This window comes from Eucyclogobius newberryi, unplaced genomic scaffold (genome assembly GCF_026437365.1).
Source record: "Eucyclogobius newberryi isolate DKJ021-1_F unplaced genomic scaffold, fEucNew1.0.hap1 SCAF_14, whole genome shotgun sequence".
In the NCBI taxonomy this organism is placed as follows: domain Eukaryota; kingdom Metazoa; phylum Chordata; class Actinopteri; order Gobiiformes; family Gobiidae; genus Eucyclogobius; species Eucyclogobius newberryi.
Window position 1 is genome coordinate 38393765 of NW_027315768.1, and position 24971 is coordinate 38418735.

At 57.2% G+C, this 24971-nt stretch overlaps 1 protein-coding gene across 1 annotated transcript in view; it reads right to left on the reverse strand.

Annotated features, from left to right (window-relative positions):
- The window catches only part of LOC140359129 (titin-like), a 342168-nt gene that overhangs the window by 9082 nt on the left and 308115 nt on the right, over positions 1 to 24971 (reverse strand). The window contains exons 145-164 of the mRNA XM_072443997.1: positions 24745 to 24895; positions 23043 to 23336; positions 22662 to 22946; positions 22294 to 22593; positions 21656 to 22184; positions 20647 to 21004; positions 19327 to 20509; positions 18948 to 19250; positions 17180 to 17485; positions 16660 to 16950; positions 15752 to 16051; positions 15255 to 15560; positions 14306 to 14608; positions 13261 to 13542; positions 12819 to 13138; positions 9422 to 9695; positions 6712 to 6999; positions 6231 to 6530; positions 5566 to 5868; positions 2786 to 3186 (exon numbers count right to left, since the gene is read on the reverse strand). Of these exons, the coding sequence (XP_072300098.1) occupies positions 2786 to 3186; positions 5566 to 5868; positions 6231 to 6530; positions 6712 to 6999; positions 9422 to 9695; positions 12819 to 13138; positions 13261 to 13542; positions 14306 to 14608; positions 15255 to 15560; positions 15752 to 16051; positions 16660 to 16950; positions 17180 to 17485; positions 18948 to 19250; positions 19327 to 20509; positions 20647 to 21004; positions 21656 to 22184; positions 22294 to 22593; positions 22662 to 22946; positions 23043 to 23336; positions 24745 to 24895 (7077 nt within the window). The remainder of the gene's footprint in view (positions 1 to 2785; positions 3187 to 5565; positions 5869 to 6230; positions 6531 to 6711; positions 7000 to 9421; positions 9696 to 12818; positions 13139 to 13260; positions 13543 to 14305; positions 14609 to 15254; positions 15561 to 15751; positions 16052 to 16659; positions 16951 to 17179; positions 17486 to 18947; positions 19251 to 19326; positions 20510 to 20646; positions 21005 to 21655; positions 22185 to 22293; positions 22594 to 22661; positions 22947 to 23042; positions 23337 to 24744; positions 24896 to 24971) is intronic.

Consider the following 24971-nt stretch of genomic DNA (forward strand, 5'->3'; position numbering starts at 1 on the left):
CTGGGGCCCCTGTGGGAGGAAGGAGAGTGAGGCTAACGCTTTTAACCTGCTTTATCCTGCTGGGGCCCCTGTGGGAGGAAGGAGAGTGAGGCTAACGCTTTTAACCTGCTTTATCCTGCTGGGGCCCCTGTGGGAGGAAGGGGAGTGAGGCTAACGCTTTTAACCTGCTTTATCCTGCTGGGGCCCCTGTGGGAGGAAGGAGAGTGAGGCTAACGCTTTTAACCTGCTTTATCCTGCTGGGGCCCCTGTGGGAGGAAGGGGAGTGAGGCTAACGCTTTTAACCTGCTTTATCCTGCTGGGGCCCCTGTGGGAGGAAGGGGAGTGAGGCTAACGCTTTTAACCTGCTTTATCCTGCTGGGGCCCCTGTGGGAGGAAGGGGAGTGAGGCTAACGCTTTTAACCTGCTTTATCCTGCTGGGGCCCCTGTGGGAGGAAGGGGAGTGAGGCTAACGCTTTTAACCTGCTTTATCCTGCTGGGGCCCCTGTGGGAGGAAGGGGAGTGAGGCTAACGCTTTTAACCTGCTTTATCCTGCTGGGGCCCCTGTGGGAGGAAGGGAGTGAGGCTAACGCTTTTAACCTGCTTTATCCTGCTGGGGCCCCTGTGGGAGGAAGGAGACTGAGGCTAACGCTTTTAACCTGCTTTATCCTGCTGGGGCCCCTGTGGGAGGAAGGAGAGTGAGGCTAACGCTTTTAACCTGCTTTATCCTGCTGGGGCCCCTGTGGGAGGAAGGAGAGTGAGGCTAACGCTTTTAACCTGCTTTATCCTGCTGGGGCCCCTGTGGGAGGAAGGAGAGTGAGGCTAACGCTTTTAACCTGCTTTATCCTGCTGGGGCCCCTGTGGGAGGAAGGGGAGTGAGGCTAACGCTTTTAACCTGCTTTATCCTGCTGGGGCCCCTGTGGGAGGAAGGGGAGTGAGGCTAACGCTTTTAACCTGCTTTATCCTGCTGGGGCCCCTGTGGGAGGAAGGAGAGTGAGGCTAACGCTTTTAACCTGCTTTATCCTGCTGGGGCCCCTGTGGGAGGAAGGAGAGTGAGGCTAACGCTTTTAACCTGCTTTATCCTGCTGGGGCCCCTGTGGGAGGAAGGGGAGTGAGGCTAACGCTTTTAACCTGCTTTATCCTGCTGGGGCCCCTGTGGGAGGAAGGGGAGTGAGGCTAACGCTTTTAACCTGCTTTATCCTGCTGGGGCCCCTGTGGGAGGAAGGGGAGTGAGGCTAACGCTTTTAACCTGCTTTATCCTGCTGGGGCCCCTGTGGGAGGAAGGGGAGTGAGGCTAACGCTTTTAACCTGCTTTATCCTGCTGGGGCCCCTGTGGGAGGAAGGAGAGTGAGGCTAACGCTTTTAACCTGCTTTATCCTGCTGGGGCCCCTGTGGGAGGAAGGAGAGTGAGGCTAACGCTTTTAACCTGCTTTATCCTGCTGGGGCCCCTGTGGGAGGAAGGAGAGTGAGGCTAACGCTTTTAACCTGCTTTATCCTGCTGGGGCCCCTGTGGGAGGAAGGAGACTGAGGCTAACGCTTTTAACCTGCTTTATCCTGCTGGGGCCCCTGTGGGAGGAAGGAGACTGAGGCTAACGCTTTTAACCTGCTTTATCCTGCTGGGGCCCCTGTGGGAGGAAGGAGAGTGAGGCTAACGCTTTTAACCTGCTTTATCCTGCTGGGGCCCCTGTGGGAGGAAGGAGAGTGAGGCTAACGCTTTTAACCTGCTTTATCCTGCTGGGGCCCCTGTGGGAGGAAGGGGAGTGAGGCTAACGCTTTTAACCTGCTTTATCCTGCTGGGGCCCCTGTGGGAGGAAGGGGAGTGAGGCTAACGCTTTTAACCTGCTTTATCCTGCTGGGGCCCCTGTGGGAGGAAGGAGAGTGAGGCTAACGCTTTTAACCTGCTTTATCCTGCTGGGGCCCCTGTGGGAGGAAGGAGACTGAGGCTAACGCTTTTAACCTGCTTTATCCTGCTGGGGCCCCTGTGGGAGGAAGGAGAGTGAGGCTAACGCTTTTAACCTGCTTTATCCTGCTGGGGCCCCTGTGGGAGGAAGGAGAGTGAGGCTAACGCTTTTAACCTGCTTTATCCTGCTGGGGCCCCTGTGGGAGGAAGGAGAGTGAGGCTAACGCTTTTAACCTGCTTTATCCTGCTGGGGCCCCTGTGGGAGGAAGGAGAGTGAGGCTAACGCTTTTAACCTGCTTTATCCTGCTGGGGCCCCTGTGGGAGGAAGGGGAGTGAGGCTAACGCTTTTAACCTGCTTTATCCTGCTGGGGCCCCTGTGGGAGGAAGGGGAGTGAGGCTAACGCTTTTAACCTGCTTTATCCTGCTGGGGCCCCTGTGGGAGGAAGGAGAGTGAGGCTAACGCTTTTAACCTGCTTTATCCTGCTGGGGCCCCTGTGGGAGGAAGGGGAGTGAGGCTAACACTTTTACCCTGCTTTATCCTGCTGGGGCCCCTGTGGGAGGAAGGAGACTGAGGCTAACGCTTTTAACCTGCTTTATCCTGCTGGGGCCCCTGTGGGAGGAAGGAGACTGAGGCTAACGCTTTTAACCTGCTTTATCCTGCTGGGGCCCCTGTGGGAGGAAGGAGAGTGAGGCTAACGCTTTTAACCTGCTTTATCCTGCTGGGGCCCCTGTGGGAGGAAGGAGAGTGAGGCTAACGCTTTTAACCTGCTTTATCCTGCTGGGGCCCCTGTGGGAGGAAGGAGAGTGAGGCTAATGCTTTTAACCTGCTTTATCCTGCTGGGGCCCCTGTGGGAGGAAGGCCCCTGTGGGAGGAAGGGGAGTGAGGCTAACGCCTGGATCTGATCTGACATGTTCCATATATGGACTGAGCTCTGATCGGCCCCGCCCGAAGGGGAGGGGCCTGTCCCCTGCAGAATGCTGTCCTAACCCTTGAGCAGCGCACTTACCCAGCATCTCTGTGATCTTCACCATGCTCGGGACCTCGGCAGGTTCTCCGGAGCCGCCGGCGTTACAGGCCATGACCCTGAACTTGAACTCTTGACCTTGGGGCATGTTGGTGAGCGTGTACTCGCAGATGAGCGACGGCGTCGTGTTGCACTTGGCCCAGGCCAAGCTTCCCGCCCTCTGCATCTCGATGAGGTAACCGTCCAGGCGGGCGTCGCCCTCGTCGTCCGGAGGGTTCCAGGCCAGAGACACGGACGAGCTGGTGGTGTCTGTGATGCGAGGGTTCTGAGGGCAGCCGGGCGGGTCTGAGGGGGTCAAAGGTCACCATGTGTTATTAGGGTTTCAGAGCGCATTTGTAGAGCCTGTGTCATGACCCTGACACCTTAGATGCCCCGCCCCGTGTCATGACCCTGACACCTTAGATGCCCCGCCCCGTGTCATGACCCTGACACCTTAGATGCCCCGCCCCGTGTCATGTCATGACCCTGACACCTTAGATGCCCCGCCCCGTGTCATGACCCTGACACCTTAGATGCCCCGCCCCGTGTCATGACCCTGACACCTTAGATGCCCCGCCCCGTGTCATGTCATGACCCTGACACCTTAGATGCCCCGCCCCGTGTCATGACCCTGACACCTTAGATGCCCCGCCCCGTGTCATGACCCTGACACCTTAGATGCCCCGCCCCGTGTCATGACCCTGACACCTTAGATGCCCCGCCCCGTGTCATGACCCTGACACCTTAGATGCCCCGCCCCGTGTCATGACCCTGACACCTTAGATGCCCCGCCCCGTGTCATGACCCTGACACCTTAGATGCCCCGCCCCGTGTCATGACCCTGACACCTTAGATGCCCCGCCCCGTGTCATGACCCTGACACCTTAGATGCCTCGCCCCGTGTCATGACCCTGACACCTTAGATGCCCCGCCCCGTGTCATGACCCTGACACCTTAGATGCCCCGCCCCGTGTCATGACCCTGACACCTTAGATGCCCCGCCCCGTGTCATGACCCTGACACCTTAGATGCCCCGCCCCGTGTCATGACCCTGACACCTTAGATGCCCCGCCCCGTGTCATGACCCTGACACCTTAGATGCCCCGCCCCGTGTCATAACCCTGACACCTTAGATGCCCCGCCCCGTGTCATGTCATGACCCTGACACCTTAGATGCCCCGCCCCGTGTAATGACCCTGACACCTTAGATGCCCCGCCCCGTGTCATGACCCTGACACCTTAGATGCCCCGCCCCGTGTCATGACCCTGACACCTTAGATGCCCCGCCCCATGTCATGACCCTGACACCTTAGATGCCCCGCCCCGTGTCATGACCCTGACACCTTAGATGCCCCGCCCCGTGTCATGACCCTGACACCTTAGATGCCCCGCCCCGTGTCATGTCATGACCCTGACACCTTAGATGCCCCGCCCCGTGTAATGACCCTGACACCTTAGATGCCCCGCCCCGTGTCATGACCCTGACACCTTAGATGCCCCGCCCCGTGTCATGACCCTGACACCTTAGATGCCCCGCCCCGTGTAATGACCCTGACACCTTAGATGCCCCGCCCCGTGTCATGACCCTGACACCTTAGATGCCCCGCCCCGTGTCATGACCCTGACACCTTAGATGCCCCGCCCCGTGTCATGACCCTGACACCTTAGATGCCCAGCCCCGTGTCATGACCCTGACACCTTAGATGCCCCGCCCCATGTCATGACCCTGACACCTTAGATGCCCCGCCCCGTGTCATGACCCTGACACCTTAGATGCCCCGCCCCGTGTCATGTCATGACCCTGACACCTTAGATGCCCCGCCCCGTGTAATGACCCTGACACCTTAGATGCCCCGCCCCGTGTCATGACCCTGACACCTTAGATGCCCCGCCCCGTGTCATGACCCTGACACCTTAGATGCCCCGCCCCGTGTCATGACCCTGACACCTTAGATGCCCCGCCCCGTGTCATGACCCTGACACCTTAGATGCCCCGCCCCGTGTAATGACCCTGACACCTTAGATGCCCCGCCCCGTGTCATGACCCTGACACCTTAGATGCCCCGCCCCATGTCATGACCCTGACACCTTAGATGCCCCGCCCCGTGTCATGACCCTGACACCTTAGATGCCCCGCCCCGTGTCATGACCCTGACACCTTAGATGCCCCGCCCCGTGTAATGACCCTGACACCTTAGATGCCCCGCCCCGTGTCATGACCCTGACACCTTAGATGCCCCGCCCCGTGTCATGACCCTGACACCTTAGATGCCCCGCCCCGTGTCATGTCATGACCCTGACACCTTAGATGCCCCGCCCCGTGTAATGACCCTGACACCTTAGATGCCCCGCCCCGTGTCATGACCCTGACACCTTAGATGCCCCGCCCCGTGTCATGACCCTGACACCTTAGATGCCCCGCCCCGTGTCATGACCCTGACACCTTAGATGCCCCGCCCCGTGTCATGACCCTGACACCTTAGATGCCCCGCCCCGTGTCATGACCCTGACACCTTAGATGCCCCGCCCCGTGTCATGACCCTGACACCTTAGATGCCCCGCCCCGTGTCATGACCCTGACACCTTAGATGCCCCGCCCCGTGTCATGAGCTCTAAGGACAGGGGACGCGGGCGGGTCTAAGGACAGGGTGAATGTGAGCGCCCTTCCCCTGGAGTGGGACTCACCGATGGGGTCGGTGGCCACGCCCGGCTTGGATGGGAGGCTGGGTTTGCTGCTGCCGCGGGCGTTGATGGCGGTGACCCGGTGCTCGTACTCCAGGCCCTCGGTGAGCTCGGTGGAGCGGTAGCGCGTCATGGTGATGGGGTTTTTGTTGGCGCGCACCCATCGATCGGAGCGCACTTCCTTCCTCTCGATGACGTATCCGGATACTTCCAAACCGCCGTCCTGCTCGGGTGCGTCCCAGGCCACCGTCATGCCGTCCCGGGACACGTCGAAGATAATGGGACGACCGGGCGGTCCAGGGACGTCTGGGACAGCGAGAGAGAGCGAGAGGCGGAGCTTCAGTGTTTTATTAAGATTCACATTGGAGGCCCACGTCATGTGCAGAGCTGTGCAGAGCTGTGCAGAACTGTGCAGAGCTGTGCAGAGCTGTGCAGAGCTGTGCAGAACTGTGCAGAGCTGTGCAGAGCTGTGTAGAGCTGTGCAGAACTGTGCAGAGCTGTGCAGAGCTGTGCAGAGCTGCGCAGAACTGTGCAGAGCTGCTGTGCAGAACTGTGCAGCGCTGTGCAGAGCTGTGCAGAGCACGTGTTCATATAATACAACGAGAAAGACAAAGAAAAGGCCCACATGACTGTAATAAAGGGAAGGTTGCCATGGTGACGTGACTCACCGTTGAGGCTGCGGCAGGTGACCACCTCAGACGACAGGTACTCGCCGCTGCCGTAGCGGTTGTTGGCGGCGGCTCTGAACACGTACTCGTCGCCCTCGATCAGGTTTGTGAAGCGGAAAGTGGGTCGGCTGACGGAGTCGCAGACGGGGACCCAGCCGGGTCTGTGCGCGTCCCTCTGCTCCACCATGTACCCGCTGACAGGTGCGCCCCCGTCTCTGAGCGGAGGGGCCCAGCTCAGAACCACCGACGTGGCGTCCACCTCGTCGAAGCGCATGGGGCCCTCAGGTGGGTCCGGCTTAGCTGTGGTCAAAGAGGGAACGTTTAGACCTAAGCCCGGTCAGGACCTTCTCCAGACCTAAGCCCGGTCAGGACCTGGTCAGGACCCGGTCAGGACCTGGTCAGGACCTTCTCCAGACCTAAGCCCGGTCAGGACCCGGTCAGGACCCGGTCAGGACCCGGTTTGTTTGTGAGCTGTACTCACAGAGCACGATGAGCTTGATCTTCTCGCTCACGGTGCCCACGGCGTTCTTCAGCTCCAGCGTGTATTCGCCTGAGTCGTCGATGGTGGTGTCTGACATGGTGAGGCTGGAGCTCTTTCCTGTGCTCTTCACTTTCACGCGTTCTGTGATTTTGAGGCGTTTATCGGCGAAGTACCAGGCGCAGGCCGGAGGAGGACGTCCTACGATCGGCAGCTCCAGCTCCAGAGTCTTTCCGGCCAAAACGTTGACCACTTTCTGTGGCAGACTTGACAGGTCCACGGCCGGCATCACTGAAGGAAACCAAGACATTAGTCCTGCTTTAGTCCTGCTTTAGACCTGCTTTAGTCCTGCTTTAGTCCTGCTTTAGACCTGCTTTAGTCCTGCTTTAGACCTGCTTTAGACCTGCTTTAGTCCTGCTTTAGACCTGCTTTAGTCCTGCTTTAGACCTGCTTTAGACCTGCTTTAGTCCTGCTTTAGTCCTGCTTTAGACCTGCTTTAGTCCTGCTTTAGTCCTGCTTTAGTCCTGCTTTAGTCCTGCTTTAGACCTGCTTTAGTCCTGCTTTAGACCTGCTTTAGTCCTGCTTTAGTCCTGCTTTAGACCTGCTTTAGTCCTGCTTTAGTCCTGCTTTAGTCCTGCTTTAGTCCTGCTTTAGTCCTGCTTTAGACCTGCTTTAGTGCTGCTTTAGTGCTGCTTTAGTGCTGCTTTAGTGCTGCTTTAGTGCTGCTTTAGACCTGCTTTAGTCCTGCTTTAGTGCTGCTTTAGTCCTGCTTTAGTCCTGCTTTAGACCTGCTTTAGTGCTGCTTTAGTGCTGCTTTAGTGCTGCTTTAGTGCTGCTTTAGTGCTGCTTTAGACCTGCTTTAGTCCTGCTTTAGACCTGCTTTAGTCCTGTTTTAGTCCTGCTTTAGTCCTGCTTTAGTGCTGCTTTAGACCTGCTTTAGTCCTGCTTTAGTGCTGCTTTAGTGCTGCTTTAGTGCTGCTTTAGTCCTGCTTTAGTCCTGCTTTGACCTGATTTAGTCCTGCTTTAGTGCTGCTTTAGACCTGCTTTAGTCCTGCTTTAGTGCTGCTTTAGTCCTGCTTTAGTGCTGCTTTAGTCCTGCTTTAGTCCTGCTTTAGTCCTGCTTTAGTCCTGTTTTAGACCTGCTTTAGTCCTGCTTTAGTGCTGCTTTAGTGCTGCTTTAGTCCTGCTTTAGTCCTGCTTTAGTCCTGCTTTAGTCCTGCTTTAGACCTGCTTTAGTCCTGCTTTAGTGCTGCTTTAGTGCTGCTTTAGTCCTGCTTTAGTCCTGCTTTAGTCCTGCTTTAGTCCTGCTTTAGACCTGCTTTAGTCCTGCTTTAGTCCTGCTTTAGTCCTGCTTTAGTCCTGCTTTAGTCCTGCTTTAGTCTTGCTTTAGTCTTGCTTTAGTCCTGCTTTAGACCTGCTTTAGTCCTGCTTTAGTCCTGCTTTAGTCTTGCTTTAGTCCTGCTTTAGACCTGCTTTAGTCCTGCTTTAGTCCTGCTTTAGTCTTGCTTTAGTCTTGCTTTAGTCCTGGTTTAGTCCTACTTTAGTCCTGCTTTAGTCCTGCTTTAGTCCTGCTTTAGTCCTGCTTTAGACCTGCTTTAGTGCTGCTTTAGTCCTGCTTTAGTCCTGCTTTAGACCTGCTTTAGTGCTGCTTTAGTGCTGCTTTAGTGCTGCTTTAGTGCTGCTTTAGTGCTGCTTTAGACCTGCTTTAGTCCTGCTTTAGACCTGCTTTAGTCCTGCTTTAGACCTGCTTTAGTGCTGCTTTAGTGCTGCTTTAGACCTGCTTTAGTCCTGCTTTAGTCCTGCTTTGACCTGATTTAGTCCTGCTTTAGTGCTGCTTTAGACCTGCTTTAGTCCTGCTTTAGTGCTGCTTTAGTCCTGCTTTAGTGCTGCTTTAGTCCTGCTTTAGTCCTGCTTTAGTCCTGTTTTAGTCCTGCTTTAGTCCTGCTTTAGTGCTGCTTTAGACCTGCTTTAGTCCTGCTTTAGTGCTGCTTTAGTGCTGCTTTAGTCCTGCTTTAGTCCTGCTTTAGTCCTGCTTTAGTCCTGCTTTAGTGCTGCTTTAGTCCTGCTTTAGTCCTGCTTTAGACCTGCTTTAGTCCTGCTTTAGTGCTGCTTTAGTCCTGCTTTAGTCCTGCTTTAGACCTGCTTTAGTGCTGCTTTAGTGCTGCTTTAGTGCTGCTTTAGTGCTGCTTTAGACCTGCTTTAGTCCTGCTTTAGACCTGCTTTAGTCCTGCTTTAGACCTGCTTTAGTGCTGCTTTAGTCCTGCTTTAGTCCTGCTTTAGTCCTGCTTTAGTCCTGTTTTAGTCCTGTTTTAGTCCTGCTTTAGTCCTGCTTTAGTCCTGCTTTAGTCTTGCTTTAGTCCTGCTTTAGACCTGGTTTAGTCCTACTTTAGTCCTGCTTTAGTCCTGCTTTAGTCCTGCTTTAGTCCTGCTTTAGTCCTGCTTTAGACCTGCTTTAGTGCTGCTTTAGTGCTGCTTTAGTGCTGCTTTAGTGCTGCTTTAGTGCTGCTTTAGTGCTGCTTTAGACCTGCTTTAGTCCTGCTTTAGTGCTGCTTTAGTGCTGCTTTAGTGCTGCTTTAGTGCTGCTTTAGACCTGCTTTAGTCCTGCTTTAGTGCTGCTTTAGTCCTGCTTTAGTCCTGCTTTAGTCCTGCTTTAGTCCTGCTTTAGTCCTGTTTTAGTCCTGCTTTAGTGCTGCTTTAGTGCTGTTTTAGTCACCTCTCTGCTCCTGCACGATCACCCCCGTCACCAGCTCTCGGGCTTCACTGGCTCCTCTGCTGTTGATGGCTCGGATCCTGAACAGATACTGCTCCTTCTCGTTGAGTTTCTCCACCGTGTGTTCCAGGTCCGTGAGCTTCAGCGTCGCCACCTTCATCCACTTGTCCGTCCCGAACAAACAGGCCTCGATCAGGTAACCATGGAGACGACTGCCCCCATCGTGCTCCGGCTTCTCCCAGCCCAGGCTCACCGTGGTCTTTGTCACGTCTGTCACCTGCAGGACATGTTCTGTTAGACCTGGTTTAGTCCTGGTTTAGACCTGGTTTAGTCCTGGTTTAGACCTGGTTTAGTCCTGGTTTAGACCTGGTTTAGACCTGGTTTAGACCTGGTTTAGTCCTGGTTTAGTCCTGGTTTAGTCCTGGTTTAGACCTGGTTTAGACCTGGTTTAGACCTGGTTTAGACATGGTTTAGTCCTGGTTTGGACCTGGTTTAGACCTGGTTTAGACCTGGTTTAGTCCTGGTTTAGTCCTGGTTTAGTCCTGGTTTAGACCTGGTTTAGTCCTGGTTTAGACCTGGTTTAGTCCTGGTTTAGACCTGGTTTAGACCTGGTTTAGTCCTGGTTTAGTCCTGGTTTAGTCCTGGTTTAGACCTGGTTTAGACCTGGTTTAGACCTGGTTTAGACCTGGTTTAGACCTAGTTTAGACCTGGTTTAGACCTGGTTTAGACCTGGTTTAGGCCTGGTTTAGACCTGGTTTAGACCTGGTTTAGTCCTGGTTTAGTCCTGGTTTAGTCCTGGTTTAGTCCTGGTTTAGACCTGGTTTAGACCTGGTTTAGACCTGGTTTAGACCTAGTTTAGACCTGGTTTAGACCTGGTTTAGACCTGGTTTAGACCTGGTTTAGACCTGGTTTAGACCTGGTTTAGTCCTGGTTTAGTCCTGGTTTAGACCTGGTTTAGACCTGGTTTAGACCTGGTTTAGACCTGGTTTAGACCTGGTTTAGACCTAGTTTAGACCTGGTTTAGACCTGGTTTAGACCTGGTTTAGACCCGTCTCACACACTAGCTTTAGCCACGCCCCTCACACACTAGCTTTAGCCACGCCCCTCACACACTAGCTTCAGCCACGCCCCTCACACACTAGCTTCAGCCACGCCCCTCACACACTAGCTTCAGCCACGCCCCTCACACACTAGCTTCAGCCACGCCCCTCACACACTAGCTTCAGCCACGCCCCTCACACACTAGCTTCAGCCACGCCCCTCACACACTAGCTTCAGCCACGCCCCTCACACACTAGCTTCAGCCACGCCCCTCACACACTAGCTTCAGCCACGCCCCTCACACACTAGCTTCAGCCACGCCCCTCACACACTAGCTTCAGCCACGCCCCTCACACACTAGCTTCAGCCACGCCCCTCACACACTAGCTTCAGCCACGCCCCTCACACACTAGCTTCAGCCACGCCCCTCACACACTAGCTTCAGCCACGCCCCTCACACACTAGCTTCAGCCACGCCCCTCACACACTAGCTTCAGCCACGCCCCTCACACACTAGCTTCAGCCACGCCCCTCACACACTAGCTTCAGCCACGCCCCTCACACACTAGCTTCAGCCACGCCCCTCACACACTAGCTTCAGCCACGCCCCTCACACACTAGCTTTAGCCACGCCCCTCACACACTAGCTTCAGCCACGCCCCTCACACACTAGCTTTAGCCACGCCCCTCACACACTAGCTTTAGCCACGCCCCTCACACACTAGCTTTAGCCACGCCCCTCACACACTAGCTTTAGCCACGCCCCTCACACACTAGCTTCAGCCACGCCCCTCACACACTAGCTTCAGCCACGCCCCTCACACACTAGCTTCAGCCACGCCCCTCACACACTAGCTTCAGCCACGCCCCTCACACACTAGCTTCAGCCACGCCCCTCACACACTAGCTTCAGCCACGCCCCTCACACACTAGCTTTAGCCACGCCCCTCACACACTAGCTTCAGCCACGCCCCTCACACACTAGCTTCAGCCACGCCCCTCACACACTAGCTTCAGCCACGCCCCTCACACACTAGCTTCAGCCACGCCCCTCACACACTAGCTTCAGCCACGCCCCTCACACACTAGCTTCAGCCACGCCCCTCACACACTAGCTTCAGCCATGCCCCTCACACACTAGCTTTAGCCACGCCCCTCACACACTAGCTTCAGCCACGCCCCTCACACACTAGCTTCAGCCACGCCCCTCACATACTAGCTTCAGCCACGCCCCTCACACACTAGCTTTAGCCACGCCCCTCACACACTAGCTTCAGCCACGCCCCTCACACACTAGCTTCAGCCACGCCCCTCACACACTAGCTTCAGCCACGCCCCTCACTCACTAGCTTCAGCCACGCCCCTCACACACTAGCTTCAGCCACGCCCCTCACACACTAGCTTCAGCCACGCCCCTCACACACTAGCTTCAGCCACGCCCCTCACACACTAGCTTCAGCCACGCCCCTCACACACTAGCTTCAGCCACGCCCCTCACACACTAGCTTTAGCCACGCCCCTCACACACTAGCTTCAGCCACGCCCCTCACACACTAGCTTCAGCCACGCCCCTCACACACTAGCTTCAGCCACGCCCCTCACATACTAGCTTCAGCCACGCCCCTCACACACTAGCTTCAGCCACGCCCCTCACACACTAGCTTCAGCCACGCCCCTCACACACTAGCTTCAGCCACGCCCCTCACACACTAGCTTCAGCCACGCCCCTCACACACTAGCTTCAGCCACGCCCCTCACACACTAGCTTCAGCCACGCCCCTCACACACTAGCTTCAGCCACGCCCCTCACACACTAGCTTCAGCCACGCCCCTCACACACTAGCTTCAGCCACGCCCCTCACACACTAGCTTCAGCCACGCCCCTCACACACTAGCTTCAGCCACGCCCCTCACACACTAGCTTTAGCCACGCCCCTCACACACTAGCTTCAGCCACGCCCCTCACACACTAGCTTCAGCCACGCCCCTCACACACTAGCTTCAGCCACGCCCCTCACATACTAGCTTTAGCCACGCCCCTCACACACTAGCTTCAGCCACGCCCCTCACACACTAGCTTCAGCCACGCCCCTCACACACTAGCTTCAGCCACGCCCCTCACACACTAGCTTCAGCCACGCCCCTCACACACTAGCTTCAGCCACGCCCCTCACACACTAGCTTCAGCCACGCCCCTCACACACTAGCTTCAGCCACGCCCCTCACACACTAGCTTTAGCCACGCCCCTCACACACTAGCTTTAGCCACGCCCCTCAGATCCTTCAGGAGGATTTAGATTGAAGGAGGAAACACAGGTGATGTTTGAGGGACTGTGTGCGATGTTTCTAAAGAGAGTACCTCAAACTTGGCGGGGATCATGGGCACGTCGCAGACCAACACCACGTCGGGCGTCTCTCGCGGCTCGCCCACGCCGTAGATGTTCTCGGGCAGAACCCTGAAGTAGTACAGCATTCCCTCCAGCAGGTTGTCGATGCGGAACGACGTCTTGCTGCATTTGGAAGTGACGGTTTTGTAGGCTCTCATGGAGGCCTCGCGGCGCTCAATCACGTAGTTGTTGACAGGAGCGCCTCCGTCCACCGTCGGGGCGTCCCAAGCGATGGTGGCGCTGTCTTTGGTCAGCTCTTTGATGACGATGGGACCGGCAGGACCAGGCGTGTCTGCGGAGGGGAGGTCACCGTGTGGTTAACTACTACATCGAATCTGTACTTGAGTCACGTTTTAGAGCTTATTACTCCTTTGTAGTAATCCTTCTCTTGTGGAGAATCCAAAGTGAACTCACCGTAGACCTTGACCAGGATGTGCACTTCCTGTTTGCCGGCACTGTTCTCGGCGGTCAGCGTGTACTTTCCGGCGTCGTAACGATGGACTTTGTCGATGATGAGCTGCGTTGAAGTGGCAGTGACCTCGATGAAGCCGCGGTTCTGAAGATCTGCACCGGGCTTGCTCCAGGTGATGGCGGGCGCGGGGCGACCTGTCACCTTCACCTGCATCTTTAGAGAGCCGCCCGCCCTGAGGCAGATCGTCTTTTTCAGGTCGTCATGCAGCTCGAAGTCCGGGGTTTCTGCGAGAGACCAGCAGGGGGCGTTAGAGAGACCAACTAGAGCCTTATAAAGCCAATGTGCACATGTGCTGGTGTCTGACCCGCTGCACATGTGCTGGTGTCTGACCCTCTGCACATGTGCTGGTGTCTGACCCTCTGCACATGTGCTGGTGTCTGACCCGCTGCACATGTGCTGGTGTCTGACCCGCTGCACATGTGCTGGTGTCTGACCCTCTGCACATGTGCTGGTGTCTGACCCTCTGCACATGTGCTGGTGTCTGACCCTCTGCACATGTGCTGGTGTCTGACCCTCTGCACATGTGCTGGTGTCTGACCCGCTGCACATGTGCTGGTGTCTGACCCGCTGCACATGTGCTGGTGTCTGACCCGCTGCACATGTGCTGGTGTCTGACCCGCTGCACATGTGCTGGTGTCTGACCCGCTGCACATGTGCTGGTGTCTGACCCGCTGCACATGTGCTGGTGTCTGACCCTCTGCACATGTGCTGGTGTCTGACCCGCTGCACATGTGCTGGTGTCTGACCCGCTGCACATGTGCTGGTGTCTGACCCTCTGCACATGTGCTGGTGTCTGACCCGCTGCACATGTGCTGGTGTCTGACCCGCTGCACATGTGCTGGTGTCTGACCCTCTGCACATGTGCTGGTGTCTGACCCTCTGCACATGTGCTGGTGTCTGACCCGCTGCACATGTGCTGGTGTCTGACCCTCTGCACATGTGCTGGTGTCTGACCCGCTGCACATGTGCTGGTGTCATGGTGCTCACCCAGTCTCTCCACAGGTTGGGTCTCGGCGCAGGCCTCGCTGAAGTCTCCGGTGCCGTTGATGTTGATGGCGGCGACCCTGAACACGTACTTGTTGGTGGCGGCGAGGCCAAAGGTCACGTACTCTGTAGAACGCAGCGTCTTGTCGTGAGCTTTGGTCCATTCCTCGGCTCCGCCCTCCTTCATCTCCAGCACGTAACCCATGACGTCTGCACCGCCGTCCTCCACCGGGCGCGACCACGCCAGGCTGATGCTGTCGCCGTGAGTGTCCATGATGCGGGGGATGGACGGGGGAGCGGGCACACCTGCGGGAGAGGTCAGGGGTCAAACTCATGCTCTAGTCCTGCTTTAGTCCTGCTTTAGACCTGCTTTAGTCCTGCTTTAGTCCTGCTTTAGTTCTGCTGTAGTCCTGCTTTAGACCTGGCCTGGTTTAGGACTCACCTGGCCTGGTTTAGGACTCACTTGGCCTGGTTTAGGACTCACCTGGCCTGGTTTAGGCCTGGTTTAGGACTCACCTGGCCTGTTTAGGCCTGGTTTAGGACTCACCTGGCCTGGTTTAGGACTCACCTGGCCTGGTTTAGGACTCACCTGGCCTGGTTTAGGCCTGGTTTAGGACTCACCTGGCCTGGTTTAGGCCTGGTTTAGGACTCACCTGGCCTGGTTTAGGCCTGGTTTAGGACTCACCCGGCCTGGTTTAGGCCTGGTTTAGGACTCACCCGGCCTGGTTTAGGCCTGGTTTAGGACTCACCCGGCCTGGTTTAGGCCTGGTTTAGGACTCACCCGGCCTGGTTTAGGCCTGGTTTAGGACTCACCTGGCCTGGTTTAGGCCTGGTTTAGGACTCACCTGGCCTGGTTTAGGCCTGGTTTAGGACTCACCTGGCCTGGTATAGGCCTGGTTTAGGACTCACCTGGCCTGCTTTAGGCCTGCTTTAGGCCTGGTTTAGGACTCACCTGTGGGTACTCTGCAGAGCGCGTAGAGCGACACCTCGCTGGCCTCGCCCTCTCCGGCCTTGTTGATGGCGGTCACTCTGAATTGGTAGCTGTTTCCTTCGCTGAGGTTGCAGACTTTGAGGGTGGAGTCCAGGTGGTGCCCGTCCCGGTTGACTTTGACCCAGCGGGCGCTCTTCTTCTCGTGGCGCTCCACCAGGTAGTGCAGGACGGGACTACCTCCATCAGACTCCGGCTTCAGCCACTCAATGGTGACAAAGTCCTTCCCAGAGGCCAAGATCTCAGGCGTCCCAGGAGGAGACGGCACCGCTGAGGAGAGGACAGGGTTAGAATGGGTTTAGGACGGGTTTAGGACGGGTTTAGCAGGAGTTTATGAGGGGTTTAGCAGGGGTTTAGGACGGGTTTAGGACGGGTTTAGCAGGGGTTTATGAGGGGTTTAGGACAGGTTTAGGACGGGTTTAGGATGAGGACAGGATTAGGATGAGTTTTGAGGTACTCACTGAAAGTGTTGCGTGCCACCATGGCCGCAGACTGCAGAGGGACTCCGGGGCCGTACTTGTTGACGGGCCTCACTCTGAACAGGTACTCCGTGTTCTTGAAGAGGCCCCTGATGCTGCAGCTGAGCTCTTTGCACTCGGCGCTCATGATGACCCAGGTCAGACGGTTGGTGTCGCGGCGCTCCACCACGTAGTACGCCACGTCGTCTCCTCCGTCCTCCAGGGGAGGCTTCCACGAGAGGACGCACGACTCCTCCGTGACCTTTGAGATGTCGATGGAGCCCTCGCACACGCCCGGGGTGTCTGAGGAGAGGGACACAGAGACACTATAAGAGACAGAGAGCCAGGAGAACCTAGAACCTCCTCCTGATGGGAGCAGGTCCCAGGTCAGGAGAACCTGGAACCTCCTCCTGATGGGAGCAGGTCCCAGGTCAGGAGAACCTAGAACCTCCTCCTGATGGGAGCAGGTCCCAGGTCAGGAGAACCTGGAACCTCCTCCTGATGGGAGCAGGTCCCAGGTCAGGAGAACCTAGAACCTCCTCCTGATGGGAGCAGGTCCCAGGTCAGGAGAACCTAGAACCTCCTCCTGATGGGAGCAGGTCCCAGGTCAGGAGAACCTAGAACCTCCTCCTGATGGGAGCAGGTCCCAGGTCAGGAGAACCTAGAACCTCCTCCTGATGGGAGCAGGTCCCAGGTCAGGAGAACCTAGAACCTCCTCCTGATGGGAGCAGGTCCCAGGTCAGGAGAACCTAGAACCTCCTCCTGATGGGAGCAGGTCCCAGGTCAGGAGAACCTAGAACCTCCTCCTGATGGGAGCAGGTCCCAGGTCAGGAGAACCTAGAACCTCCTCCTGATGGGAGCAGGTCCCAGGTCAGGAAAACCTGGCAGGAGGGTCAGTGTGTCTTCCGTACCGAGCACTTTGACGTTGACCTCGGCGGTCTTGGTTCCGCTCACGTTCCGGGCGGTCAGGATGTATTTGCCGGTGTCGTCGCGGTCGCAGAACTTGATGACGGCCATGGCTTTGGTGGGCGTGTAGGTCAGCTGATACTTCTCGCACAGCTCCAGATCGCGGGTTCCTTTGGACCACGAGGCTTTGGGGTCTGGTCTGCCTCCGACCGCAGCGTCCAGAACCAGGTCTGACCCGGCCCGCACGAAGACGGTCTCAGAGAGGAGCTTACTGTCCAGCTGAGCCTTGGGAGGTTCTGTGGAGGAGACGAGGAGACGAGGAGACGAGGAGAACGTTACATCATGAGACAAGACCATGAAAAGCTGAGACATTTTTGGCAGGATTTATTTTGTCAAAAGTAATTAAATCAACACTAAAACTTGTATAAATCCAGGCCAAATGAGTGCTTTATTGAGCAGTTTTAGAATAACCCTGAGCTTTATGTCAGACCTTGTGGAACATGTAGAGCATGAAACGTGTCTCACCGAAGTCGGTCTTGCACTGCACGGAGCCCGTGGACTCGGACGGCAGGCTGTAGACCAGGTTCTGGTTCTTGGCGATGACCCTGAACTCGTAGGGCTCGCCCTCGCCGAGCGCCGTCACCGTGTAGAAGGTGTCCATCACATTGGTGTAGTTGCACTTGAGCCAGCGGCCCTCTCCCGTGATGGTGTAGGGTTTTCTCTCCACGATGTAGCCCACGATGGGAGAGCCGCCGTCGTTCAGAGGAGTACCCCACTTCAGCGACACCGTGGTGCGCGTCACGTTAGTTACCTCCGGTTGAGAGGGCGGGTCTGAGGAGAGAGACACATGACGTCACCTTCAGCATCACGACTGCAGGAGCTGCAGCAGGAGCTGCAGGAGCTGCTGCAGGAGCGAGCTGCTGCAGGAGCTGCAGGAGCTGCTGCAGGAGCTGCAGGAGCTGCAGCAGGAGCTGCAGCAGGAGCTGCAGGAGCTGCTGCAGGAGCGAGCTACTGCAGGAGCTGCAGGAGCTGCTGCAGGAGCTGCTGCAGGAGCTGCAGCAGGAGCTGCAGGAGCTGCAGGAGCTGCTGCAGGAGCTGCAGGAGCTGCAGGAGCTGCTGCAGGAGCTGCAGGTCCATGTCTGGATCATCTGAACATGTCATGTTGAATTGGAGGTCGATGTAAAGACAGAGCTTCAGCTTTGTCCAGATATTTGGTGACAATGATCTGTTTGACTGTCAGATTGCAGATCTGTTGCCCTGGTTTATGGTTTATATCGCTGTCATTAACCCTGACCCTAACCCTGACCCTAACCCTGACCCTGACCCTGGTTTATATCGCTGTCATTAACCCTAACCCTGACCTGACCCTAACCCTGACCCTGACCCTGGTTTATATCGCTGTCATTAACCCTGACCCTAACCTGACCCTAACCTGACCCTAACCTGACCCTAACCTGACCCTAACCTGACCCTAACCTGACCCTAACCTGACCCTAACCCTGACCTGACCCTGGTTTAAATCGCTGTCATTAACCCTGACCCTAACCCTGACCTTGGTTTATATCACTGTCATTAACTCTGACTCTGATCCTAACCCTGACCTGACCCTGGTTTATATCGCTGTCATTAACCCTGACCCTAACCTGACCCTAACCTGACCCTAACCTGACCTGACCCTAACCTGACCCTAACCTGACCCTAACCTGACCCTAACCCTGAACTGACCCTGGTTTATATCGCTGTCATTAACCCTGACCCTAACCTGACCCTAACCTGACCCTAACCCTGACCCTGACCCTGGTTTATATCGCTGTCATTAACCCTGACCCTAACCCTGACCCTGACCTGACCCTGGTTTATATCGCTGTCATTAACCCTGACCCTAACTTGACCCTAACCTGACCCTAACCCTGACCCTGACCCTGGTTTATATCGCTGTCATTAACCCTGACCCTAACCTGACCCTAACCCTGACCCTGACCCTGGTTTATATCGCTGTCATTAACCCTGACCCTAACCCTGACCCTGACCTGACCCTGGTTTATATCGCTGTCATTAACCCTGACCCTAACCTGACCCTAACCTGACCCTAACCCTGACCCTGACCCTGGTTTATATCGCTGTCATTAACCCTGACCCTAACCTGACCCTAACCTGACCCTAACCCTGACCCTGACCCTGGTTTATATCGCTGTCATTAACCCTGACCCTAACCCTGACCCTGACCCTGACCCACATAAAACAAAGCCACTGTTGTGTCTGAACTCTGATTGGCTCCACCGTTGTGACTCACCGACGGGGTTCTGAGCGACCGCGCCCTTGCTGGCCTCACTGGCTTTGCTGAGGCCGGCGCTGTTCATGGCGTAGACCCTGAACTGGTACTCCAGCCCCTCCACCAGCCCCTCGGCCTTGTAGTAGCACTCGAAGCACGGGATCTTGTTCTCTCGCACCCACAGGATGTTGTTGCGCTCCTTCTTCTCGATCCAATAGCCTGTCACTTTGCTGCCGCCGTCATTGTACGGCTCCTCCCACTTCAGAGTGAGAGAGTTTGCCGTGACGTTGAAGGCGGTAGGGCGGGTCGGCGGGCCAGGAGGAGCTGCAACCAGAGAAAAGTGTTAGAGAAACCTTTTAAGATCCAACCAAACCCTGCTCAGACACGTGCGGTCACTCACTGAACGGGTGCTCGGCCACGATGGTCTCGGACTCGGTGTGTTTGCTGATGCCAAAGCGGTTCTCGGCGGACACTCTGAAGGTGTACTGCATGTACTTGGTGAGGTGGCCCACTTGCAGTGAGGTCCTCTTCACGCTGGAGTTGATGAGGTGCCAGGCGGTGGAGCCGGATTCACGCTTCTCCACGATGTAGTTGGTGATGGGAGTACCTCCATCGTCTTCGGGCACCTCCCAGTCCAGCACGCAGGACACTGAGGTGATGGAGGAGACCTGGATGGGGCCGGTTGGCGGGCTGGGCCGGGCGGTCACGTTCACTTCCACGCCAAAGGTCTTGGTTCCGGCGGCGTTCTCCAGGGTCAGGTGGTACTTGCCTCCATCTCCTCTCATGGCCTCCTTCACCGTGATGCTGCTGCGGTCCTTTGTGGTCTTAATGGTCACGCGGTCGGAGCTCTTCAGCCTCATGTCCTCCAGTTTCCAGGAGACTTTGGGGGCGGGGCGGCCGCTGATGGGCACTTCGATGGTGAAGGAGCTGCCGGAGCGACAGGAGATGAGCTGGTTGGGGATGTCGCTGAGGTCAGCGGCAGGTTCGATGTGCGGCTCCTTGACCAGCACGGCGTCAATGGTCTCTTTGGGCAGACTGTAGCCGGCCTCGTTCTTGGCTTTCACTCTGAAGTCGTATTGATCGTTCTTGTTGAGTTTGTCCACGGTGTAGGTGAGGGTCTTGGTGTTGCCGACTACCATCCACTTGTCTCCTCCCTTAGGCCGAGCTTCGATGAGGTACCCTTGGAGGCGGCTGCCTCCGTCGTGCTCCGGTTTGAGCCAGCCCAGCACCACAGAGCTGTCGGTGGTGTCCAGAACGTTCAGGCGTTTGGGCGCTGAGGGCTCAGCCGTGGCAATGACCGGCTCCGTGATTTCGAAGGGTTCGCCAAGCCCGTGCTGGTTCTCAGCCAAAACTCTGAAGAAGTAGGGTGCTCCCTCCAGCAGCTCGTCAATCTTCAGCTCAGGGACCACAGTCTTGGATCCGGACTGGGTCCAGGTGCGGCGACTAGCCTCGCGGCGCTGCACAATGTAGTGTTGAATCCTGGATCCACCGTCGCACAGAGGAGCCTCCCAAACAAGCGAGACCGAGCCGCGAGAGACCTCCTTAAACATGACGTTCTGAGGAGGCCCAGGTGAGTCCAGCACCTGAGAGAGGTCAGGGGGAGGAGTTAGGAATGGGACAAGAACAACACTACACTACAAATGCTTTAGTTCTAGATGACTCACCATCATCTAGAACACAGACTCGAGCATTGAGTGTCCTCTTGAATAAGCTAGCGTACCTTGACACTGAAGGTGATGGCTTTGCTCCCGCTGCTGTTCTCCAGGTTCACCGTGTATTTCCCAGAGTCGGTCCTGGAGCAGTTCTCGATGGACAGGGAGCTGTGTCCGCCTGTGGTCTGGACCTCAACCATGGCGCCCAGCTCGCCCTCGTCTCTCGCCCACGAGGCGGTGGGTAAGGGCTTCCCTCTGAAGTGCACGGCCAGACACACGGAGCCGCCCGCCTTCACGATGTGCGTCTGTTTGAACGTGGCGTCGATGTCCACTTGTGGCGCCGTGAAACGCTCCACAGCCTGAGCCGGCTCCGCCAACTCCAAGTCCTCTCCACGACCAATGTGGTTCACCGCCGCCACACGGAACCTTTAGAGGGGCGGAGACAGGGTCAGAGACAGGGTCAGAGACAGGGTCAGAGACAGTCAGGGTCAGAGACAGGGTCAGAGACAGAGTCAGGGTCAGAGACAGAGTCAGGGTCAGAGACAGGGTCAGAGACAGGGTCAGAGTCAGGGTCAGAGACAGAGGAGGGAATGATGTTCTGACCTGTAGGGATAGGGTTAGGGTCAGAGTCAGGATCAGGGTCAGAGACAGAGACAGGGTCAGATACAGGGTCAGAGACAGGGTCAGAGACAGAGTCAGGGTCAGAGACAGGGTCAGAGACAGAGTCAGGGTCAGAGACAGAGACAGGGTCAGAGACAGAGTCAGGGTCAGAGACAGGGTCAGGGTTAGGGTCAGGGTCAGGGTCAGGGTCAGGATCAGGGTTAGGGTCAGGGTCAGGGTTAGGGTCAGGGTCAGGGTCAGGGTTAGGGTCAGGGTCAGAGACAGGGTCAGAGACAGGGTCAGAGACAGGGTCAGAGACAGAGTCAGAGACAGGGTCAGAGACAGAGTCAGGGTCAGAGACAGAGACAGGGTCAGAGACAGAGTCAGGGTCAGGGTCAGAGACAGGGTCAGGGTCAGGGTCAGGGTCAGGGTCAGGGTCAGGGTTAGAGGGGGAGAAGTGAAGGGGCATGTTCTGACCTGTAGGACGCTCCGCTCTCCAGCCCGCTCACAGTGAAGTTGGTCGCTGGTATAAGTTCTGTCTCGTTGACACGTTTCCATTCGTCCTCTTCTCCTCTGGCCGTCTCCAGGATGTACCCCAGGACCTCCGTACCCCCGTCGTCTGCGGGACGGGTCCACTCCAGGCTGACAGAAGAGCTGGTGGAGTCGCACACGCACATGACGGACGGGGCGCAGGGGATGTCCTTGGGCTCTGCGGCTTTGATGGGTAAGGACACGTTGCTGGACGCACCCGTGCCAGCGTCGTTCACCGCCATCACCCTGAACTCATACTCTACGCCCTCCGTCAGGCCGCTCACTTTGTGCGCACACTCCACGATGGGCTTCTTGGAGGTCACTTTGTAGAAGCGCATTGTCTTCTTCTCACGCTTCTCCACGATGTAATACTGGATGGGGTTTCCTCCGTCAGATGTGGGAGGCATCCAGGAGAGGGTGATGCTCTCCCCGGTGACCTCTGTGGCATCGGGGGTGCCCGGGGCGTCTGGAGCCGCTGAGAGAGGGACAAATCCAGTCTAAATGTTAGCTCATCTAAAGCTCCTTGTCTGAAATATTTGTCTGTATTTTGGTAACAGTGATGCAGTCATTCAAAAGGCACTTACTGTACTGCATCTGAGCGATGACCGGGCTGGACTCCAGGGCGCGGCCCACGCCAAACTTGTTGACCGCGGACACTCTGAACTGGTACTCGTTGGTCTTGATGAGTTTGGAGGCGTTGAAGGAGCAGCTCGTGCACTCGTCCGTCACCAGCGCCCACGAGATCTTTGCCGTCTCACGCTTCTCGATGATGTAGTGAGAGATTTCAGAGCAGCCGTCGTTTTCAGGAGGACTCCAGCTCAGAGTGCACTTCCCTTCAGAGATGTCTGAGAAGACGATGGGAGCGACAGGCTCGCCGGGCGTGTCTGAGGGAAGAGAGGAGGTTAGATCCTGGTAGAAGCCGGATGCAGCGCTGACCACAGAGCGATGGTACCTTGCACTTGCACCAGGATGTCTTCTCTCTTGTTGCCCGAGCCGTTGGTGGCCTCCACAGTGTAGAGTCCGCGGTGCGAGCGGTCAGCGTCTCGGACAAACAGAGTGCTGGAGCCAGAGATGTTGAGGATGTCCATCATCTTCTTGGTGACCTCCACGCCGTCTCTGAACCACACGATTTTGGGCGTAGGACGGCCGGTAATGGACACCTTTAGACGGATGTTATCGCCCGCCTTCACCGTGAGCCCCTCGAAATACTCCGGCCCAAACTCCAGGTTAGGAGCGGCTGAAAGAGAAGCTTCAGTGAGTTTCTGTGCTTTCTTTATGAAAACACTTATAAACCGTCAGTTCTTCAGTTCCGTGAATGCATTTACGTTCTCACCGTTCTCGCTGCGCACAATGATCAGGCCAGATGAGTTGGATGGTGGGCTGACCACACCGATGGCGTTGCGGGCGATGACTCTGAACTCGTAGCGCTCGTTGGTGGCGAGGCCGGTCACCTTGTACTGGCACTCACTGCAGTCTGTTAGGTTGGCTTTAAACCAGCGACCTTTGCCCTGGCGTTTCTCGATGGTGTAGCTTGTTATTTTAGAGCCGCCGTCACGTTTGGGCGCATCCCATTTCAGAGCGACGCTGTCACTCGTGATGTCTGTGTAGTCGGGCTGACCAGGAGGATCTGACAGGAAGAGGAGGAGTTACAACTGGGTCCAAAGCAGCTCCAGAGCTGTTAAATCTCTATTTAAGAACGTCATAAACCCAGTCAAATATGTACCAAGAATTGAATTCCCCCCTCTCCTGCCCCCTCTCCTGCCCCTCTCCTGCCCCTCTCCTGCCCCTCTCCTGCCCCTCTCCTGCCCCTCTCCTGCCCCTCTCCTGCCCCTCTCCTGCCCCTCTCCTGCCCCTCTCTTGCCCCTCTCTTGCCCCTCTCTTGCCCCTCTCTTGCCCCTCTCTTGCCCCCTCTCTTGCCCCCTCTCTTGCCCCCTCTCCTGCCCCCTCTCCTGCCCCCTCTCCTGCCCCCTCTCCTGCCCCCTCTCCTGCCCCCTCTCCTGCCCCCTCTCCTGCCCCTCTCCTGCCCCTCTCTTGCCCCTCTCCTGCCCCCTCTCCTGCCCCCTCTCCTGCCCCCTCTCCTGCCCCTCTCCTGCCCCTCTCCTGCCCCTCTCCTGCCCCTCTCCTGCCCCTCTCCTGCCCCTCTCCTGCCCCTCTCCTGCCCCTCTCCTGCCCCTCTCCTGCCCCTCTCCTGCCCCTCTCCTGCCCCTCTCTTGCCCCTCTCTTGCCCCTCTCTTGCCCCTCTCTTGCCCCTCTCTTGCCCCTCTCTTGCCCCTCTCTTGCCCCTCTCCTGCCCCTCTCCTGCCCCTCTCCTGCCCCTCTCCTGCCCCTCTCCTGCCCCTCTCCTGCCCCTCTCTTGCCCCTCTCTTGCCCCTCTCCTGCCCCTCTCCTGCCCCTCTCCTGCCCCTCTCCTGCCCCTCTCTTGCCCCTCTCTTGCCCCTCTCCTGCCCCTCTCCTGCCCCTCTCTTGCCCCTCTCTTGCCCCTCTCTTGCCCCCTCTCTTGCCCCTCTCTTGCCCCTCTCTTGCCCCTCTCTTGCCCCTCTCTTGCCCCTCTCTTGCCCCTCTCTTGCCCCTCTCTTGCCCCTCTCTTGCCCCTCTCCTGCCCCTCTCCTGCCCCTCTCCTGCCCCTCTCCTGCCCCTCTCCTGCCCCTCTCCTGCCCCTCTCCTGCCCCTCTCCTGCCCCCTCTCCTGCCCCTCTCCTGCCCCCTCTCCTGCCCCCTCTCCTGCCCCCTCTCCTGCCCCCTCTCTTGCCCCTCTCTTGCCCCTCTCCTGCCCCCTCTCCTGCCCCCTCTCCTGCCCCCTCTCCTGCCCCCTCTCTTGCCCCCTCTCCTGCCCCCTCTCCTGCCCCTCTCTTGCCCCTCTCTTGCCCCTCTCCTGCCCCTCTCTTGCCCCTCTCTTGCCCCTCTCTTGCCCCTCTCTTGCCCCTCTCCTGCCCCTCTCCTGCCCCTCTCCTGCCCCTCTCCTGCCCCTCTCTTGCCCCTCTCCTGCCCCTCTCTTGCCCCTCTCCTGCCCCTCTCCTGCCCCACGGCGCCTCTCACCGACGGGGCTGACTGCCATGGTGAGCTTGCTCTCGTCGCTCATACGGCTGAACCCGGCGTCGTTCTGGGCGTAGACTCTGAAGGAATACTCCAGACCCTCGATGAGCTCCAGGATCCTGAACTCTGTCTCCTTCACGATCACTGTGTTCACCTGCAGGGTTAGGGGCCAGTACAGAGGTCAGTACAGGGGTCAGTGCAGTACAGAGGTCAGTACAGAGGTCAGTACA